At 38.3% G+C, this 17197-nt stretch overlaps 1 protein-coding gene across 1 annotated transcript; it reads right to left on the reverse strand.

The window, feature by feature from the left end:
- Window positions 1-1438: 1438 nt before the first annotated feature.
- Window positions 1439-15703, reverse strand: c8a (complement component 8, alpha polypeptide). Its single transcript, NM_001005445.1, has 11 exons — window positions 15602-15703; window positions 13257-13341; window positions 11852-11996; window positions 11394-11538; window positions 10077-10266; window positions 7334-7534; window positions 5569-5809; window positions 5017-5151; window positions 3027-3184; window positions 1997-2219; window positions 1439-1764 (listed from the first exon to the last, which is right to left on the reverse strand). Exons 1-11 carry the CDS (start codon window positions 15679-15681, stop codon window positions 1613-1615), a joined length of 1755 nt encoding a protein of 584 aa, NP_001005445.1. The 5' UTR covers window positions 15682-15703; the 3' UTR covers window positions 1439-1612.
- Window positions 15704-17197: the final 1494 nt, after the last annotated feature.

Consider the following 17197-nt stretch of genomic DNA (forward strand, 5'->3'; position numbering starts at 1 on the left):
ATGATGTAACAGTTAAAATGCCACAATATTTGTGGATAGGTTCTGTCTGGAAGAAAGTAAAAAAAAGGAATTGTTTATCCTTCTGTACTCCATTTTCCCCATTGTTACTATTTCCATATAATCTATGATTATCTTAGTTAGCCAATAAAGGTATTACCTTTATACCACCTTTGTTATTTTGTATTTCAAAAGGGTTACCCTGTAAACATTTTGACAGGCTAGCATGGTACAACACCTTTTCCTGCATCTATAAAGTCTTAGAAACATTTTATTCAAAATGTATTGCCAAGCAAGAATTTCATCATCCTTTTGTCCCAGGACTATGCAATGAAATTACATAACAAGAAATTGGGGCAAATTTAGCATGGAAAATAATACTATTTGCCATATTGTTCCTGACTAATGATGAGCGAATCTGTCCAGTTTCGCTTTGGCGAAAAATTTGCGAATCTTTCAAAAGATTCGCGAAACGGCGAAAAATTTGCAAAACAGCAAAAACGTCGCACATGAAAAAAATTGTCGCCTACAGCTATTCTTTTGTCGCGCGAGCAATTTTTTTGTTGTGCGGCTATTCTTTTGTCACCCACGGCTATTTTTTTTGTAGCGGGTGACAATTTTTGGACGCTCGCCGAATATTTCTGTGGCAAATTTTTTCATCCATTTCGTGAAACAATCCGCCAATGGCGAAACGCGGAAATTAGCCGCGAATCCATGCCTGGCGAAACATTTCGCCCATCACTATTCCTGACACTAGGGGGCTGATTTACTAAGACACGATTTCGAATCCGAATTGGAAAAATTCCGATTGGAAACGAACATTTTGCGACTTTTTCGTATTTTTTGCGATTTTTCGGCGTCTTTACGATTTTTGCGTAAAAACGCGAGTTTTTCGGCGTCTTTATGATTTTTGCGTAAAAACGCGAGTTTTTCGTAGCCATTACGAAAGTTGCACAAAGTCGCGTTTTTTTCGTAGCGTTAACACTTGCGCGCAAAGTCGCGCCTTTTTCGTAGCGTTAAAACTTAAAAGCCGCGACGTTTCACGCCAGTTTTAACGCTACGAAAAAATCGCGACTTTGCGCAACTTTCGTAATGGCTACGCAAAAATCGTAAAGACGCCAAAAAACGCGTGTTTTTACGCAAAAATTGTAAAGACGCCAAAAAAAAAAAAATCGCAAAATTACCGATCATTACGAAAAAACCGCAATCGGACGCATTCGGCTCGTTCGTGGGTTAGTAAATGTGCCCCTATGACTCTTGGCTATATGGACAAATGGCTAGAAAATCTTTAGATGTGTTTTTCAGTGATATCATGCCTGATCACAGCAATTAAGAATAAACAAAGTGAATAGAAATTTGTTTAGTTTAAGTTCAGCCAACTTGCCACTAATGCAGCTGCAGAAGGTGAATAATATTTGGATATACAAGAAAATAGGCTATATGCATTATAGATTGCTTTTAGCAGTCTTTATGAAGTCTAATGTACAACATCAATGGAATTACAGTAAATGTTTCCAAAACAATAGTATGAAGATGTTAGGTCTCTTCTGCCAACCGTTTACAATACAAATTGATTATTATTTGGTGAACTATTAAATGATTAGCAAGGCAATTATTAACATGGTTCACTTTGAAGACTTTTTCCAAGGCACCAAGCACCACCATTTTTGGGAGCGGGATTGTTGCATTCACGTGTACGCTGCCTCTTTCCAGACTGGCATTGGGTCCATGGAGACCAGCAGCTCCATCTGCCATCAGCTTTAACATCTATCAAGAAAAATGCTGTGGTTAGTTTAACTCATGCAAACCTCTAACAACATAATTTTTCAACATTGAGCCTTTTTAATATTTATGACGCTATTGTCATATGATTTAATTTTTTGCATTATAAAACCATATCCAGTACCTAAATCAAAGGCATATAAAAGCTTGAAAACCAAATGAACTGTATTTCAAAAACCACCATCAATGACCCCCCATTGTATAATAGAATTCCTACCTTTGCGTAATGTATTTTCACATGAAGGACCATTAAATCCTGCAGCACACAAGCAGGTACACACATTATTTTCCAGCATAGGCATTCCATTATTGTGGCATGGACCACAGCGGCATGGGTCAAACTCACTCAGATATTCATTATATGCCCTTTTCAAGTTCTGCCTCTTTGCCTCAATTCCAGAGAGACCTGTTTGCTGTAATCCTTCATATATAGGTTGTATCTAAAACAGTTGATAAAACACACAATTTGCTGAGGATTTATTAAGTTATCACCATCAATATGTGAGTTTTAGTTTAACATAATGTAATTTAAACACGGGTTCATATGATTCTTTTATATTAGATCATAAAGAAGAACTAAACCTTAAACATGAATATGACTGGAAATTCCATTTTTATATACTAAACTGACTGCACAAGCCAAAAATTTCAGCATCCCTATAAGTAGTAATGATATAGGGCTTTACAGCTGTCACAGGAGCTTCCTATCGGATTCTGTTAGAACTGTGTGGGACAGTGCACAGTGTGCTCTGAGCAGCTGCTGAGAAGCTAAGCTTAGGGGTCGTTGTAAATTATTGAGCAGAAAATTAGGCTGGCCTGTCATATAAACTGATGCTACAGATCTGATTATTACATTTTAATGCTAACTGTACTGGTTTCAGAGCTGCCATGTAATGTGAATCTGAATTACTAATCAGCCTTATATTGTTACATTTATATTCTATATATACAGTATATAGTGAGTTGGTCCCTAAGCTCAGTAACTGACAGCAGCACAGAGCATGTGCAGTGAATCAGCAGAAAAGAAGAATGGGGGCTACTGGGGTATCTTTGAATGTACACATCTTCATTGCTAAAGGGCTGTGGTTGCCTTGGGCTGGTACAGAAGCACAAAGCATCATGTACAACATTTCTAGTTATTCATTGTTACCTGTAATAGTACATTACATTTCAGGCAGGACATTTCTGGTACCTCTATAAAAAAAAACTTGTCTGAAATCTTTATTAAAGAAAGCTAAAATGATTACCTCAAAATCAATTACTGCTGGATTATATTTTAGTGACCTTCCCCAATAACGATACATTCTTCCATCAAAAACATTCAAAATGCCACCAGCAGACCCACTGTCTCCTCCTATTACATAAGTGATAACATCCTTAATTGCTCTTGAACTTGATGAATTATCTGCAAAAATAAAAGCTAGTTACAGACTATTTCTTCTGACCATAAGGACACATGATTAGTCACTCTCTATAGCAAGCTACATCAGATCATATCATGCTAAGTAATAAACCTGCCCGTGTCCCACAATCCCTTGTCATTTGTGGATTTTACTATACCGGACCAATGGGATGGCTTCCTGCGTCCAAATCTCCCTAGAGTTCTAGAACTGAAACCACTTGTCTAGCTGCACGAAGAAATGTTCTAGCTCCCTTACAAGCTGGTATTCCTTGCCTTTTACGTAATAAAACACACACTACACTTGCAGTGTCCAGTTTTACCTGAAGAAGGGGCATGCCCTGAAACATTGTTATTACAGTGACTTTGTAAACATGAGGGGCTTGTCCCCTGCTTGCATTACCTTGATTGCTAGTACCTTGTTTCCAACAAATGACATATTGCACCCAAGACAGCATTTACTGGTATCCTGTTTAAAAGCAAACAGTTTTTTGGATGCTATGGGTTACTATGAAGTACTGCACCTGGGCTGGCTTAGTGCCTCCTAATACATATAGGGAAAAATATATTACATGTTTTACATTATATTGTTCATTTACATCCGCAAGCTCAGTGGGCAACTTTTCTGCACAGTGAGTCGTGCCTAAAACCACTTTCATTAAAGTTACTTGCCTCAAAATGCGATCTTCACACATACATATAGTCGCGCTCAGCACCACTTAGTTCTTCCAATGGTGCTCCTATTGCTGCAGAGGAACACTGGATCTACCACCACCTCCTGACCAGGCAGTAGCTCCAGGGTACCCTCAGTGCCATGCCTCAATAGGCGCACCAAACTTGCACCAAAAGAATTGGGTGCAGATGTCATTCACACACCAGGCACTGGAAATGACACCAGGCAGATTTAGAAAATATTCCGCGCAGTGAAGCCCATGTGCAGTTTTGCCAATTTTTTTCAAATTTGACACAACTGTGGTATGCGCATCACAATTGTGTGAAAAGAATCAAAAGAATCACCCACAATGATAGGAGAATTTCAGTAAAAAACTGTGCAATTGCACATTGTGTCTAGTTAAGTGAATGCTCACTTATGAATTATTACAGATAGATAGACAGACAGACTTTAAACAGTTTCTGCCTGATTTCTGCTGTAGTTAAGACACCAATATCTGAAATATTAAAAGTTTTTAAGGAAGTTTCTCATAGTAATTGCAGAAGCCTCATTCCAATATTTTGGTGAAACAATAAGGGGCAGATTTATCAAAGTCTGAATGGGTACGATTACAAAAAATGTGTATTTTTTCTGAAGTTTAGAACTGTTCGTACTGTTAACGATAATATTGTTAAAAAGTATGAGTTTTTCATAATCTGTTCGTTATTGCACGAAAAAAACGTACTTTTCATTTTTTGCGCAACAATAACAATAGTTTCGGAATTCATTCAAGCTTCGGTATCGTGACTATCTTTTAGCCAGGTTGGAGCTGCAGAGTGCTATTGAGTCCTATGGGAAGCTTCCAAAATCATGCATTGAAGTCAGAAAGGGTTTAGCGCCGTTTACGATTGTTTAGATACGAAAATTTCGTAAATTTCAGATCGCACCACAATATTTTTGTAAGACCACGATACGAATTTTTGTGCACATCAGAATTATTATATGTATTATAAAATTATATGTATTTCCTCCGAATTTTGGCCAAACGTACTTTTAAACATTCGGACTTTGATAAATCTGCCCCTAAATGTACACTTTTTTTTTCAGCATCACAGTTTTGCCAAGATCAGAATACCATATGTAACACTACCCAAAAGTTTATTTTTTTTGTAATAAATCAACTTACCTTGATTTTCTCTTTCAAACTTTGTGCAGAAGTCTCCTGATAGTTTTAATGAAGGTATTATTTCTTCAAATTCTGTCTGAACTGATAGCCTGACAGAAGCACCAAAACAGTGTGAAACCATAGAAGCTGTGATCTCTATAATATACAATATTAAATAATTATCTCATGCACTATATTATGCCTTGTAATTTAATCTTTGTAAAGGACTAGTAACAATAGAAAATTTAATTAATTGAACTACAGCCTGTCCTTACTAAATAATAAAAGTGCATACGGCAATAATAAACTACAGATATATAGCTAAATATACAGTTGTCATTGCTAATCAAGGCTAGAGCTGTTCTGGGTTAGATGCTTACTCCCTATTTATCAGTGAACTTTCCAGTAAAGCTAACTTTATATTCTTTTGAACAAAATATTCTGTTGTCTAATTAAATACGGTGAACAATTATAAAAATGAAAGAGGTAGAGTAGAGGGAGACTAAAGTAACTGTAAAAGCAAAGGTGACCAAGAAGAGGGGTTTGGGTTATGGGCCAAGGTTATACATTCACCTTGCTTTTTCATGATCTCTTTATCCAGCACAACAATGTTTTCCACCAAACCTCCCATTGTTCCGGATGTTGTGTAATGTGTACCAAAATCATTGATAAATTGGGCATATAGTCCATAATTATACTCATCAGGAAGTTCCATTAGTGACTGCATTGCATCTTCATCCAATGTTAACAAATTCCTTCTCATCTTAAATCGAGCTGTTTGGATTTTAGTTACCATTCTCACAAATTCTAGATTCTACAGAAAGAGGTAATAAATAACACATTAAAACCATAATAAATTAGTGTTTAAAATTTTTCCTCCAGGAAAACTTTAGAACTTGTACTATAAATGTATCTTATTATGGACACAGCAGTTAAATGGTGCAATACATGGATCACTAATGTGTGCAGTTTCTGCCAATAATTCATAATAATAATTCTGCCAATAATGATTCATAATGGAAGGCTCGGAGTGCCACCGAGCCCAACTATACGGAAGTGTAAGGAGTGCATTTTGATGCAAGGACCTTAAAGGAGAACTATACCTCCGGGCGCTAAAAGCCCCCTTAGCTATCACTGCCTTGACCCCCCTCACCTCTCCCTTACCGTTTCGGCGGTGAGACCCGAAGAGTCTTCAGTTGCTAAGATGTCCGCCAGGTACACAGCTGTGCTACTGCATTTTTAGCTAGGGGTTAGTGATAGGGACAGTGTTTAAACTTAAAAACTATGCTATAAGGGAGAGGTGAGGGGAGTCTAGGCAGTGATCGTTAAGGGGGCTTTTAGCACCCGGGGTTATAGTTTTTCTTTAATGAAAGTGGTTTTAAGTGGAACTGACTAAGGGGAATTGTGGGGACCACATGATTAGAAAAGAGCACTTTTTGGATAGATTTGGTAAAAAGTGTTATATAAATAGTTATATCAACTGCAAAACTCAGGGAGTAATTTACTGCATTCTATGCCCGTGTCAGAAAAGATATGTGGGAATGACTACGCAGATTCTTAAGCAGCGAATGCAAAAGCAATGCAGTACAATGAGGAGCACAGAAAGCAACTGTAAAGCAGAGAAAACTCTGTCAACAGTGGCTTCAGACTTTAGGGAATTCCATAATTCAGACCCTCATAAAATCACTTTATTATCAATTTTTCTAGCACTTGTATTGATTCAGTGATGAATTGCAGTGATACATTTTACATAGGTCACGGTTTTTAATTTATTTCACAAATAACTAACTTTAATACATATAAAAATCAAAGCAGATAAAGCAGTCCTAAAAAAAGGGCATTTTGTATGCACTATTTTATAGTGACCGGAGCCAGTCTGAGTACAGCTAAATACTGACAAGAAATAATTTATAAAGAAAACTTTTGTAAAGTAGAATTGGACTCTGGGAAATCTCAAATGAAGGCATTTTTTAGTGGTACCAGAAGGAAAATGAGTTGCGCGTTGCTTGATATCCAAGGATGTTGTTAGATCCCTAAGTTATTAACTAAGATAGCTTGTCTTGCTATCAATTCACAAAGACAAAAGTCCAAAATGCTACTGTAAAGCATTCTTGCAGCATCTAAGAGTAGTATATAAACCCATAAAAGTTACTGTCACGCATTTAACCTCTTCTTCTCCAATGGTGTCCCTGGCTTGAGGTACAACTCAACAAATTTTCATTTTCCAGTGAGGCCTCCTGTATGTATTTATGGAATCCTCTCAGGTACCTGAACAGTTTTATGATAATATGAGACATAACAAAGGAAAAAGCTACTGTAACTATACAAAACAAAATACCTTTTGATTAAAAGATGTAATTTTTTTCAGAAAGGATGTCTTCAATCCATAATTCAAGCCTAATTCAAGGCCAACAGGTGCTTCTGGAACACTGATTCCAAATGTCAGTCCAATGTTAAAGGAAAAGTCTCTTTTCACAGCATTAACAACGTCTTTGGAATCCTCATAAATTTCAATAGACATTTTAGTGTCAGCCCGGGCCTGGAGAAAGAATTCAGTAGTCAATCCAGAAATAGAGTAAAACACAACCTCATTAAAGTGCACTAAATTCATTTTGGTTTTTTTAGATTTTATCTCCAGACTGCCAAGGCCAAAGGACGCTACTCAGTCCTCATTCTCCTAGACCTTTCCTCTGCTTTTGATACTGTCGACCATTCTGTCCTTATGCAAATTCTCTATTCTCTGGGTATCCGGGATCAGGCTGCATCCTGGTTCTCTTCCTACCTCTCTAACCACTCCTTCTCTGTCGCTCTTGCTAACAAATCCTCTACCCCGGTTCAGCTTAGTGTGGGGGTGCCTCAGGGCTCTGTGCTTGGCCCTTTGCTGTTTTCCCTGTACACTCTCTCTCTAGGAGACCTTATTTCTTCTTTTGGTCTTAAATATCACTTATATGCAGATGACATCTGCATGATTTAGACACCCCTGCACTAACCACTAATGTCCAAACCCAGATTGGTAACTGCCTCCTGGCTATCTCCTCCTGGATGAACCAACACCACATGAAACTTAACCTAGCTAAAACAGAGATCATGGTCTTCCCACCCAAACCTGGCCCTCCTCCTCCTTCTTTCACCATTAGTATTGACAGCATGTCCATTAACTCTGTTAATTTAGCATGCTGCCTTGGGGTCGTCTTTGAACAGTCCGTCTCCTTCTATAACCATATTAATAACACTGCCAAAACCTGCCACTTTTTCCTCCACAATATTGCCAAGATACGCCCCTTTCTTTCACAAGTAACAGCTAAAACACTAATCCATGCCCTTATCCTTTCCCGCTTAGATTACTGCAATCTCCTACTAACCGGCCTCCCAGACTCCCACCTCTCTTCCCTGCAATCAATCTTAAACTCTGCTGCCAGGATCCTCCTGCTCTCTCCTAAGAGGGAACCTGCTCAGCCTCACTTAAGCTCACTAGCATGGCTGCCTGTTAAGCAAAGGATAGCATACAAAATCCTTCTGCTAACATTCAAAGCCCCCTCTGCTGCTCACTACATTTCTTCACTGGTCTCTCTGCATGTTTCTGGTCGTCTCCTCTGCTCCTCTCAGAGTCTCCGTCTTTTTACACCATCCACACCCACTGCACTCTCTCGTCTTAAACCTTTCTATCTCGCTGCTCCTTACCTCTGGAACTCTATCCCTGAATCCCTCCGTAGGGAACACTCACTAACTCTCTTTAAGAAAAAGCTCAGCTGTTACCTTCTGGAGCACTAAAACATTATTTTGCCTAGTCCTGCGCTTAAGGGCAAATGCCCATACCTGGTGCACTCCTACCTTCCAATTTGTGCCTGTATGTTACCCAACCACTGAAACTGTAAGCTCTACGGGGCAGGGACCTCCTTCCTACTGTGTCTCATACCACATTGCACTTATTCCCTGTGTATTTATTTGTATTTATTGTATTTATTATAACACTTGTCCTCCCTGTGTGTAACTGTGTATATTGTAAGATTGTACAGCTCTGTACCCTTGTGGCACTTTATAAATAAAGTTATACATACATACATACAATATAAATGATTGAGTACATGTAAATACAAATTCATTTTGTAAGCTGTGAGGCACTGGCTGGATGTAGTTAAATGTATTTTGCCTAGGGTTTTTTTCCAATACATGCTCCAGGGTTGGTACATTTAGAAAAACTTAGAAAAAAAAGTTACATTTTCTCAGGTTGTTTATATGTTTAGGACATTAAAGTCTGGAGGCTTTGTAGAGCTTTGGGTGGGAAGAAGCCTACATTCCTATATCACCCAGACCTTGTGACTGCTCATCTGTCCTTTCTGTGAAAGTGGCTGATGGAGGAACCCTTTTGGCCCCATCAGAATAAGGGTCCATCTAATATTTAATTAGAGACTCTAGACTGATTTTTTGTTTGACTTATACTACTGTTAAAAAAAGAGCAGAGAGCAACTCCCGTTCTATATATATCACATATACTATATATATAATACTTTACCAAGACCCAAGAATATTTAATTCACATCAGTGCCTACAGTCATATTTTCCAACCACAGGCACAGAGTTTCATAGTTTCATTGTTAACCTAGAAATCTGATTTTGGAAAAAAAAATTATAATTCAACAAAAAGATGGGATTATTCTCTACACAGAGAATCACATGATTAAGTCCAACCTAGTGATGGAAAGATAGGCTTCAATTCTCTATCAGGTTCACCATCTGCTGATTGATTCCTATCCTACAGTGCTGAGTGCTGAGTTCTGTTGGCTCCCCTCACTGCCTGTAAAAGGAGGCAGCAGGAAGTGGAACAGATGGGTGGGACTAGTAGGGTTTAAGGGGAATTTCTCAATAAATCCGTCCAAAAAAGCACAATCCTTCTATATTTACAGAAGTATAATGCACTGACAGATTTTTGTTTTTTATACAATATATCCCCTTTAATAAAGGCATGCTGTACATCTTGAAACAGGGGACAGGAGGTTAAACACAGAAACATTAGTGCAGCTGTAAGTTAAATTGTAGTAAGGCTTTTTTTCCATAGGCACATAAGAAGAAAAGATACTTACAAGAAACTGGTATATATGGAAGTTGTATGGTTTTCGAAAATACTTCTCCTCATCAGAATAATACATTTGTTCACACACGGGTTCATACCTCAGTTCTCTCCATTCCCCATTGTAAATATATTCACATTGACCGCCAAAGTAATTGTGATCTATTACATTCCGTGTGTCTTCGTGAGTTAGTATATTTATCCTGTATTGCCAGCAGAAATAATAACACATTTGTGTTGGTATTTAAAAATACATCCCTACTAAATTGATGGTTGCTTTTTTTTATACAGCTTTGTGTATTGCAGGTCCATTTTATCACTATATAAGGTCCTAGTCATAAGGGCTCAATTATTTTTGGGTACAGTACCATATACTAAAGGGCAGATTTATGAAAATGTGAGTTTAGAATATAGAATATAAAAACTCACCCATGTTCTATTCATTCCTATGGGATTTTTAGAAGCATATTGATCAAAAGATGAAATCTGACTTTCACCCATTGATAAATACACTTTTAAAAATCCCTTAGGAATGAATAGAAAGTGGGTGAGTTCTTATACATTAAGCTCTAAACCCACATTTTAATAAATCTGCCCTTAAGTGCTTGCCCCTTCTTATAGCCAATTGCAATCTGTGCTCTGTGCCTTGCACTATAGTGAATAGTCCTGAAAATCAACCAAAAAAGAGCTCCCACACCCAATGACTCATTAGAGCCCTGTACTTAACATCTGAGCACAAAAACAAGTAGGGATTGCCCAAATCCTCTATATTGGGATTTGGGCAAATCCCAAGTCCTTTGTGAATGATTTGGACGAAGCCCAAACCGCATTTGCAAATTAGGCTACGGAACGGTTAAAGACAACAGTCAAAATTTTCTGCTGTGTTTATGTGACAAAAAGCCATGTGATTTTGGATTCAATTCGGCCAAGCCTGTGGATTTGGCCAAAACCGAATCCTGCCGAAAAATGCCGAATCTTGGCCAACTCCTGAACCAAGTCCTGAATTCTGTGCATCCCTAAAAACAAGTATAAGGTTTAGAATGTGCCTTCCACCAGTGCCTGTATAAATAAGGTGCGAGTATCATCCATGGGCATGCAATTTGGATGTTGTTCCTGACTTTGTAAAATTTGATAACAAGCTATTCTAAGCATTTTTTTCGCACTTTGCACTGTTTCCCCTTGGTAAGTGAGCCCTGGGCTATAAAAAAAAACAAAACTTTAATGGGGCATTAACAATTTTGGGAACCACTGTCTTATCCATACAAAGGAGTGCAGAGCACCTTGCTAGGTATGAATAGTATGTACAGTTCCCTGCTCAGAACAGCCTTACCCTCGCACAGATTTTTCAGCTCCAGGGATTGGAAAAAGTGTTTTGCAGAAAGTTTCATGCTCTGGGGCATCACAGTCCTCCTCATCAGATGAATCCCTACAATCTAGATCTCCATTGCAAACCAATCGTCTTTTAATGCAGCGACCTTCATATATCATAGAAACAATTTTTATTTAAAAAAATGGGTACTGGGTGTCAAAAAAACATATAATTTGATAATAGTGGAATCATTTAAATCAGCGTTCTATATCAATCTAACATAGAATTTTTAGTTTTAGCTTTATATAGTTATAGTTCCTTTACAAGTTTAATAATTACATTATATTAATGTATTGTTTGTTTACTGTTGTTTGTTACGGTTTTGTTATCTGATATACTTTTTCTATAGTATATTGTTTCGCCAACCCATTTATACAATCTGCACAAATCCAGCACTTTACAACTGATAGATCACTTACCACTGTCTCGACACTGAAAATCATTTCCACAATTATTTTCTGGAACACATTTTTGTGCTGTTTGGCAAGCCATTGATGCCCACAGGCTACCAACACAGGGTCTCCCTTCATATTTTGCTGGCTGAAGAAGCTTCCTGTACCTGTACTGTACAGCACAAACACAGTGTGTGACTTTTTGTGTGCAGATATATATATAACTCTATGGGGCAGATTTATCAAAATATGAGTTTAGAACTTAATACATAAAAAATCATCCATGTATAGAAGCATATTTATCAAAAATGCCAGGGATCATACCCGGTTACTCGGGAATGTAATAAAAGGCACAGCATTTGCCCAGCTGCAGGAACCTATAGCAAACAATGACATGCAATACCTGGAACCCACCTTAAATTTAAAGATGGCAATCGTTTTCATAAGCAAATGTTGCAAATACTCAGTTATAGCCTATTAAAATGTATTTCCTATGGCTATTTCAACAAATGAAGTATAGATATAACACAATACACTATAGACAAAGTTGATTGATATACTGTGATACATGTTAAAGTGCTATGAAAGTCTCTTCACTGGGACCATAAGCCTTAAGGTCCCCATACATGGACCGTTTCTAGCTGCCGATATCGGTCCCTTAAACCAATTCGGCAGCTAATCGGGCCGTGTATGGGTACTACCGATGGGCCTGCCCGACCGATATCTGGCCTGAAATCGGCCAGATCTAGTCAGATCGGGGACCGCATCGGCTCATTGATGCGGTCCCCAGACCGACTTTGCCTATATCCGTAGTAGGGCACGTGCAGTTTTAAATCCATTTTATTGTTTTGCACTTCTGACCTTAAATGAACCTCCATCTTTTTTTATCTGTCCCATTTTACCGTAAAAGTGGCTATTGGCTATTGGCTTCTCAACTTTATATCATATGAGAGGCAGACAGGCAAAGCTATGCTGAATTTATCTGCTTGCCAAGATATATAACTCATTCCAGCCATTACAAAAATGGGAAAGTTATGCTCACCATTACATATTAAACCATTTGGCTAATTCCAGCCATTTTGGTAACTGTGAATACATAGGTTTAACCCTTTTAGTGGCATCTAATGCAGAATCTATGGACACCTGCATAAAATAGTGTCAGCACTGCAATTATCAATTTCTTTTTTTTTGACTATTTATAATTTTTTACACATGGCTTCAAAGAACTGCCCATGGCACTGAAGGACTGAGTGCTGGCAAACTTTTTTTTTTCTTCTCTAGTTGCAAATGTTTGGCAAATGGGCATCTTTTAAAATGTAGGTTAGAAAAAATCTATAAAATAATCATATCAGTGTGGTTAAAGTACTGCAATCATCTAGAAACACTTTTTATGCTATATAAATAAAGAATAGTTATGCAAAGAAATGTTTACCTTCTTTTGTTGGCAAGGGAAACAGGAAGTCCACTGTGACCACTGGTCTAACTGGCAATCTTCAGGTTGTGGTGCTGCTATTGATCTGCAAAATAAATATTGTACATCGTGCCATTGGTATGTGAGCTATATCTTTAGTGTTAATAGCTTTCTTGTTGTCATTTTGGAAAACATCAGCGCAATTGCATCTGATTTGCATGGAAGTACACAAATTTGTGTGAGTTTTAATATTGCATCAGCCGCAATGGCATTAGGCACATGCTGGAATGTGGGGGAAATTGCTGCAGTGCAAGTAACAACATTGCTATTTGCACCTGACATTGCACTTTGCGCACTGTGTAAACCAAGGAAATTACTGCATTTTTAATGTATATCATTATTTATGTAGCACTACTTGTATTACATTCTCGCCAGTGGGATGGCATTTCAGGGAGATTAGTCGCCCGCGACAAGGGAGATTTGTCGCGGGCAACTAAACTCCCCATGTGCCACAGCCCTTAGAGAAACAGAAGAAAGGAGGTCCCTGCCCCATAGAGCTTACAGTTTTAGTGAATGGGTTATTAACTTAGATATAAATTTAATATATATTTATTAAATTTATACATATAAATGGATCAGTGGCTTGCCACTCCCAGAAAAAGCCAATTGGCATCGGCAACAATTAGCATCCCACTGCGTACCCTCCGAAACTTCACCTCTGCATCCCACACCCCATACTCTGTAATTTCCACATCCGTCCCAGTGATCCACAACTTGTCTGTGATGATAAGCTTATTTTAAAGGTCATGGCTGGAGTTAGAGGAGGTAGAAAAGGTACGTGGTTAGGGTCCGAGTTCCACCACCATTGCGCTCTAGGCATGTGCTTCTTTTGCCTACCCCTAGTTCAGGCCCTGTATACAGAAAAGAAAGTTGGGCGTTGTGGCAGTGTGTTGTTAGGGAAAGCCAACAAACACAGGCAGTGCTGCATTTAGAGGAATGCACAGCTGTTTTTGCTTCATTCTCCAAGTGCAATGAGGTGCAACCCCAAGGGTTATGTGCATGATAGTATAACTAATAAGGCAGTGGGTAGATTAACAACTACTTTAGTTTGCAGGGGTTGCAAGTTTTATTTTTGACTATTTCTTTTGAGGCATTTTCAGGCATTTGCTTTTAAACTGGTGACCTGTAAATGCTGCCATGCTTGGTTGTTATAGGTCTTAAGACCTATAGCAAACTTTCCACCTTTATTACGTATCTCCCTAGATTCAGTGTCGGATTGGCCCACCAGGATACCAGGAAAACTCCCGGTGGGCCCAGGTGTCAGTGGGCCCTCCTGCTCACTCAGCCATTTTTCTAATATGCCTTTACCATGGTCATTTCTATATTTCTAAATAATAATATGTATGGGGAAGTGATCAGGAAAATAAATAATGCAAGTGAAGAGAGAAGGAAAAAATTTGGGGGCAACAGCTCAGCACAGCTAGGGTTGCCACCCGGCTGGTGTTCTACCGACCTTCCAAAGCCAGGACCAGTATTACAAATTTATCAGCTGTAGTTATGTAGTTGCTGTTAAATTTGTAATATGCTTTATACTGGCCTACCTGTGATCCACTCCCAATCCACCCAAACTTGCTTTTTTTTCTTCCCCGATTGCTCCATAACCCACACTCTGGCCATGGCGTGTCATAGCCCAGTGCCTTTTACGTCACTACCTTGCCCCCTTTACAACACAGTCCATGTGCCATTTGTTCCCAACCCCCCACCAGCTGGTAAAAGTTATTCAGAAAGGTGGCAACCCGAAGCATAAGTTAATTCAGGCAATTAAAAAAACAGCCTGATTAAATAGTTTGCAATATAGACCCCTTTACCTGACAATTAGATTGCAGAATTGCAGAAAACTTCTTTTTGTGTACTTTCACAACTTACAATGAACTAAGTCCAGAGTAATATTAATATGTACTATAAGTTTGCAGGCACTTGTGTACCGAGGATAAATGCCAGGGTGTTACACTAGTTAAACCAACAGTAAGTAAAACACACTTTACTTTAACTATATTTTTATTCTGTTATAAATATATATATTTCCCACCAACTTAGTTACCTCAGTATGGAATAATAGCACTGCCTCAGTTTAATAGCATAGATACTAAGGAAGAGAAGTGCCACACAAATGCACCCAAGCTGGTTCTTTAGAATGCACTGTGCGGTGCTGGGTTTAAAAAAGAATCCGCAGAAATTATAAGTAAAGATATTACAGAATAATGTTCTGCTCGGTCATAACTCAGACTAAACCCACAGCTCAGTTGCAACACATTTTAGCATTTCTAGCCAATAATATTGACAAGCTAGGATTTGTTTTGACTTACCTGAATAGTAACAAGTCCATGTTTCCAATTGATGCAGTATATCCCCAAAGTGCTAAGGCATGATATAACATTACAATCATTAAACTTTTACCTATAGAAGACTTCATTTTGCCTAACTATCTGTATTGCTGGAGGAATTAGAGATTTGAAGGGTTGAAGTTAAATGGTGATCCCTTTACCTTTTTCTAGTTACTGTGAATGATTGACTGAATTTCAAACAATGCCCCTGACAGAGATCCGGGAAAAGAATTGCCAAACCAAAAAAAAACAAAGTTTAAAAGTGTAGCTATGTTTGCTCTCCTCTTTTCCATTCTGTAGCAAATCTGTTTGGTCTGGACACTGATTTCAAATCCTATCTCCAAATAAATGTGCACATTACTAAGACAGCTGCTGTTTACTCTGCCAACAACAGGGTCCATTGAATCCATGTTAACAATGGCCTACCTGACAAAATGCCTGCAAAGATTTCAGTTAATTAGTTCCTGAGCCATAGATATTTAAATCAAAGACTATAATGCAAATTATCTGCTCCTATTTGTAGCATATTGAAATATATTGAAAGGTTCTAATCCTTTCTTAGAATTGCACATCTCTAAGGCTAATGCCTGATCCACAAGCCAAGAATCAGCCCCTATGCTGGCATCAGAGCTGACTCAGAGCTATTGCATCAGACCAGGCACAGGGAGCAGATTTGAGCATAAAATACATACTTGTAAGTTTCTGCACCAAAATCCACTCCAAGTGCCTGCACTCAGGCTGACGCAATGGCTCCTTGTGCAAGTGTAGGAACTTGCATCCGGGCTGACTGCGTTCATGAGGCCAAGAATCAGCCCCATGTGCCTAAGAGTAATAAAACTTCTTAGGGCAACAGCACACATTCAGGGGTTCTAACCATATTTTTAGTAGCCCAAAGACAGACTAAAATGCTCAGAATTGCCTTCTATTGGTCCCTATGAGAACTGCCAGAAAGCGGTTGTGATTCTACCTAGTAGCCAAGGGATTTTGAAAGTTTTAGTATATGGTATTTGGAATGCTAAAAACACATTTGTCAAAAGCCCAAAATGTTGCCTCTGGGAAAATATATAGACTGCTCGTTTTACCTTATTGGCATTGCAGTGAGTGTTCTCCATTGAATCATCCTTTGTTTTGTGCTAATGACCATGCCCTTAATGCAAGCAGCAGCAATATTTTTATCTGCCAGCCCTACTCCATTGCAGATTTCCTATTTTTTTTTTTGTTTTAACCACTGCTATGTTTTTTTTTCTATAAACCTGTAGCTTTTTTCTGGTTGGCATAAATTGTAACTGTAGTTTTTCCTCAGAAATCTACAGAATAAAGCTGTGAGACACATCCCGAGCCAGAAAGTACTAACATTTGTACGCAGACAGTTGCAAAATAATCATGGGAAGCTATAGCTTTTAGGATAATAATATTCCTCCAATTACACTGTCTACTTCTATACTTTATTTCTTGTTAATTTCCCTTTAGAGCAATGCGCTAGTTCTTTATGTTTTAATTTCATTTTATATGGCATTAACTCTCTATTGTAATTACTCATTTCAGTGCAGCGTCATTACATTATGAAGCGCTCACATT

Source organism: Xenopus tropicalis, chromosome 4, assembly GCF_000004195.4.
Source record: "Xenopus tropicalis strain Nigerian chromosome 4, UCB_Xtro_10.0, whole genome shotgun sequence".
Lineage (NCBI taxonomy): Eukaryota > Metazoa > Chordata > Amphibia > Anura > Pipidae > Xenopus > Xenopus tropicalis.

What these genes read in the sequence shown, in the direction of transcription:
- c8a (NM_001005445.1), bottom strand. Translation starts at nt 15,681, where the DNA reads ATGATTGTAATGTTATATCATGCCTTAGCACTTTGGGGATATACTGCA. An exon ending in ATGGACTTGTTACTATTCAG is followed by an intron (nt 13,342 to 15,601) that starts GTAAGTCAAAAC and finishes TTTATTTTGCAG; the next exon opens with ATCAATAGCAGCACCACAAC. An exon ending in TCCCTTGCCAACAAAAGAAG is followed by an intron (nt 11,997 to 13,256) that starts GTAAACATTTCT and finishes TGTGCTGTACAG; the next exon opens with TACAGGTACAGGAAGCTTCT.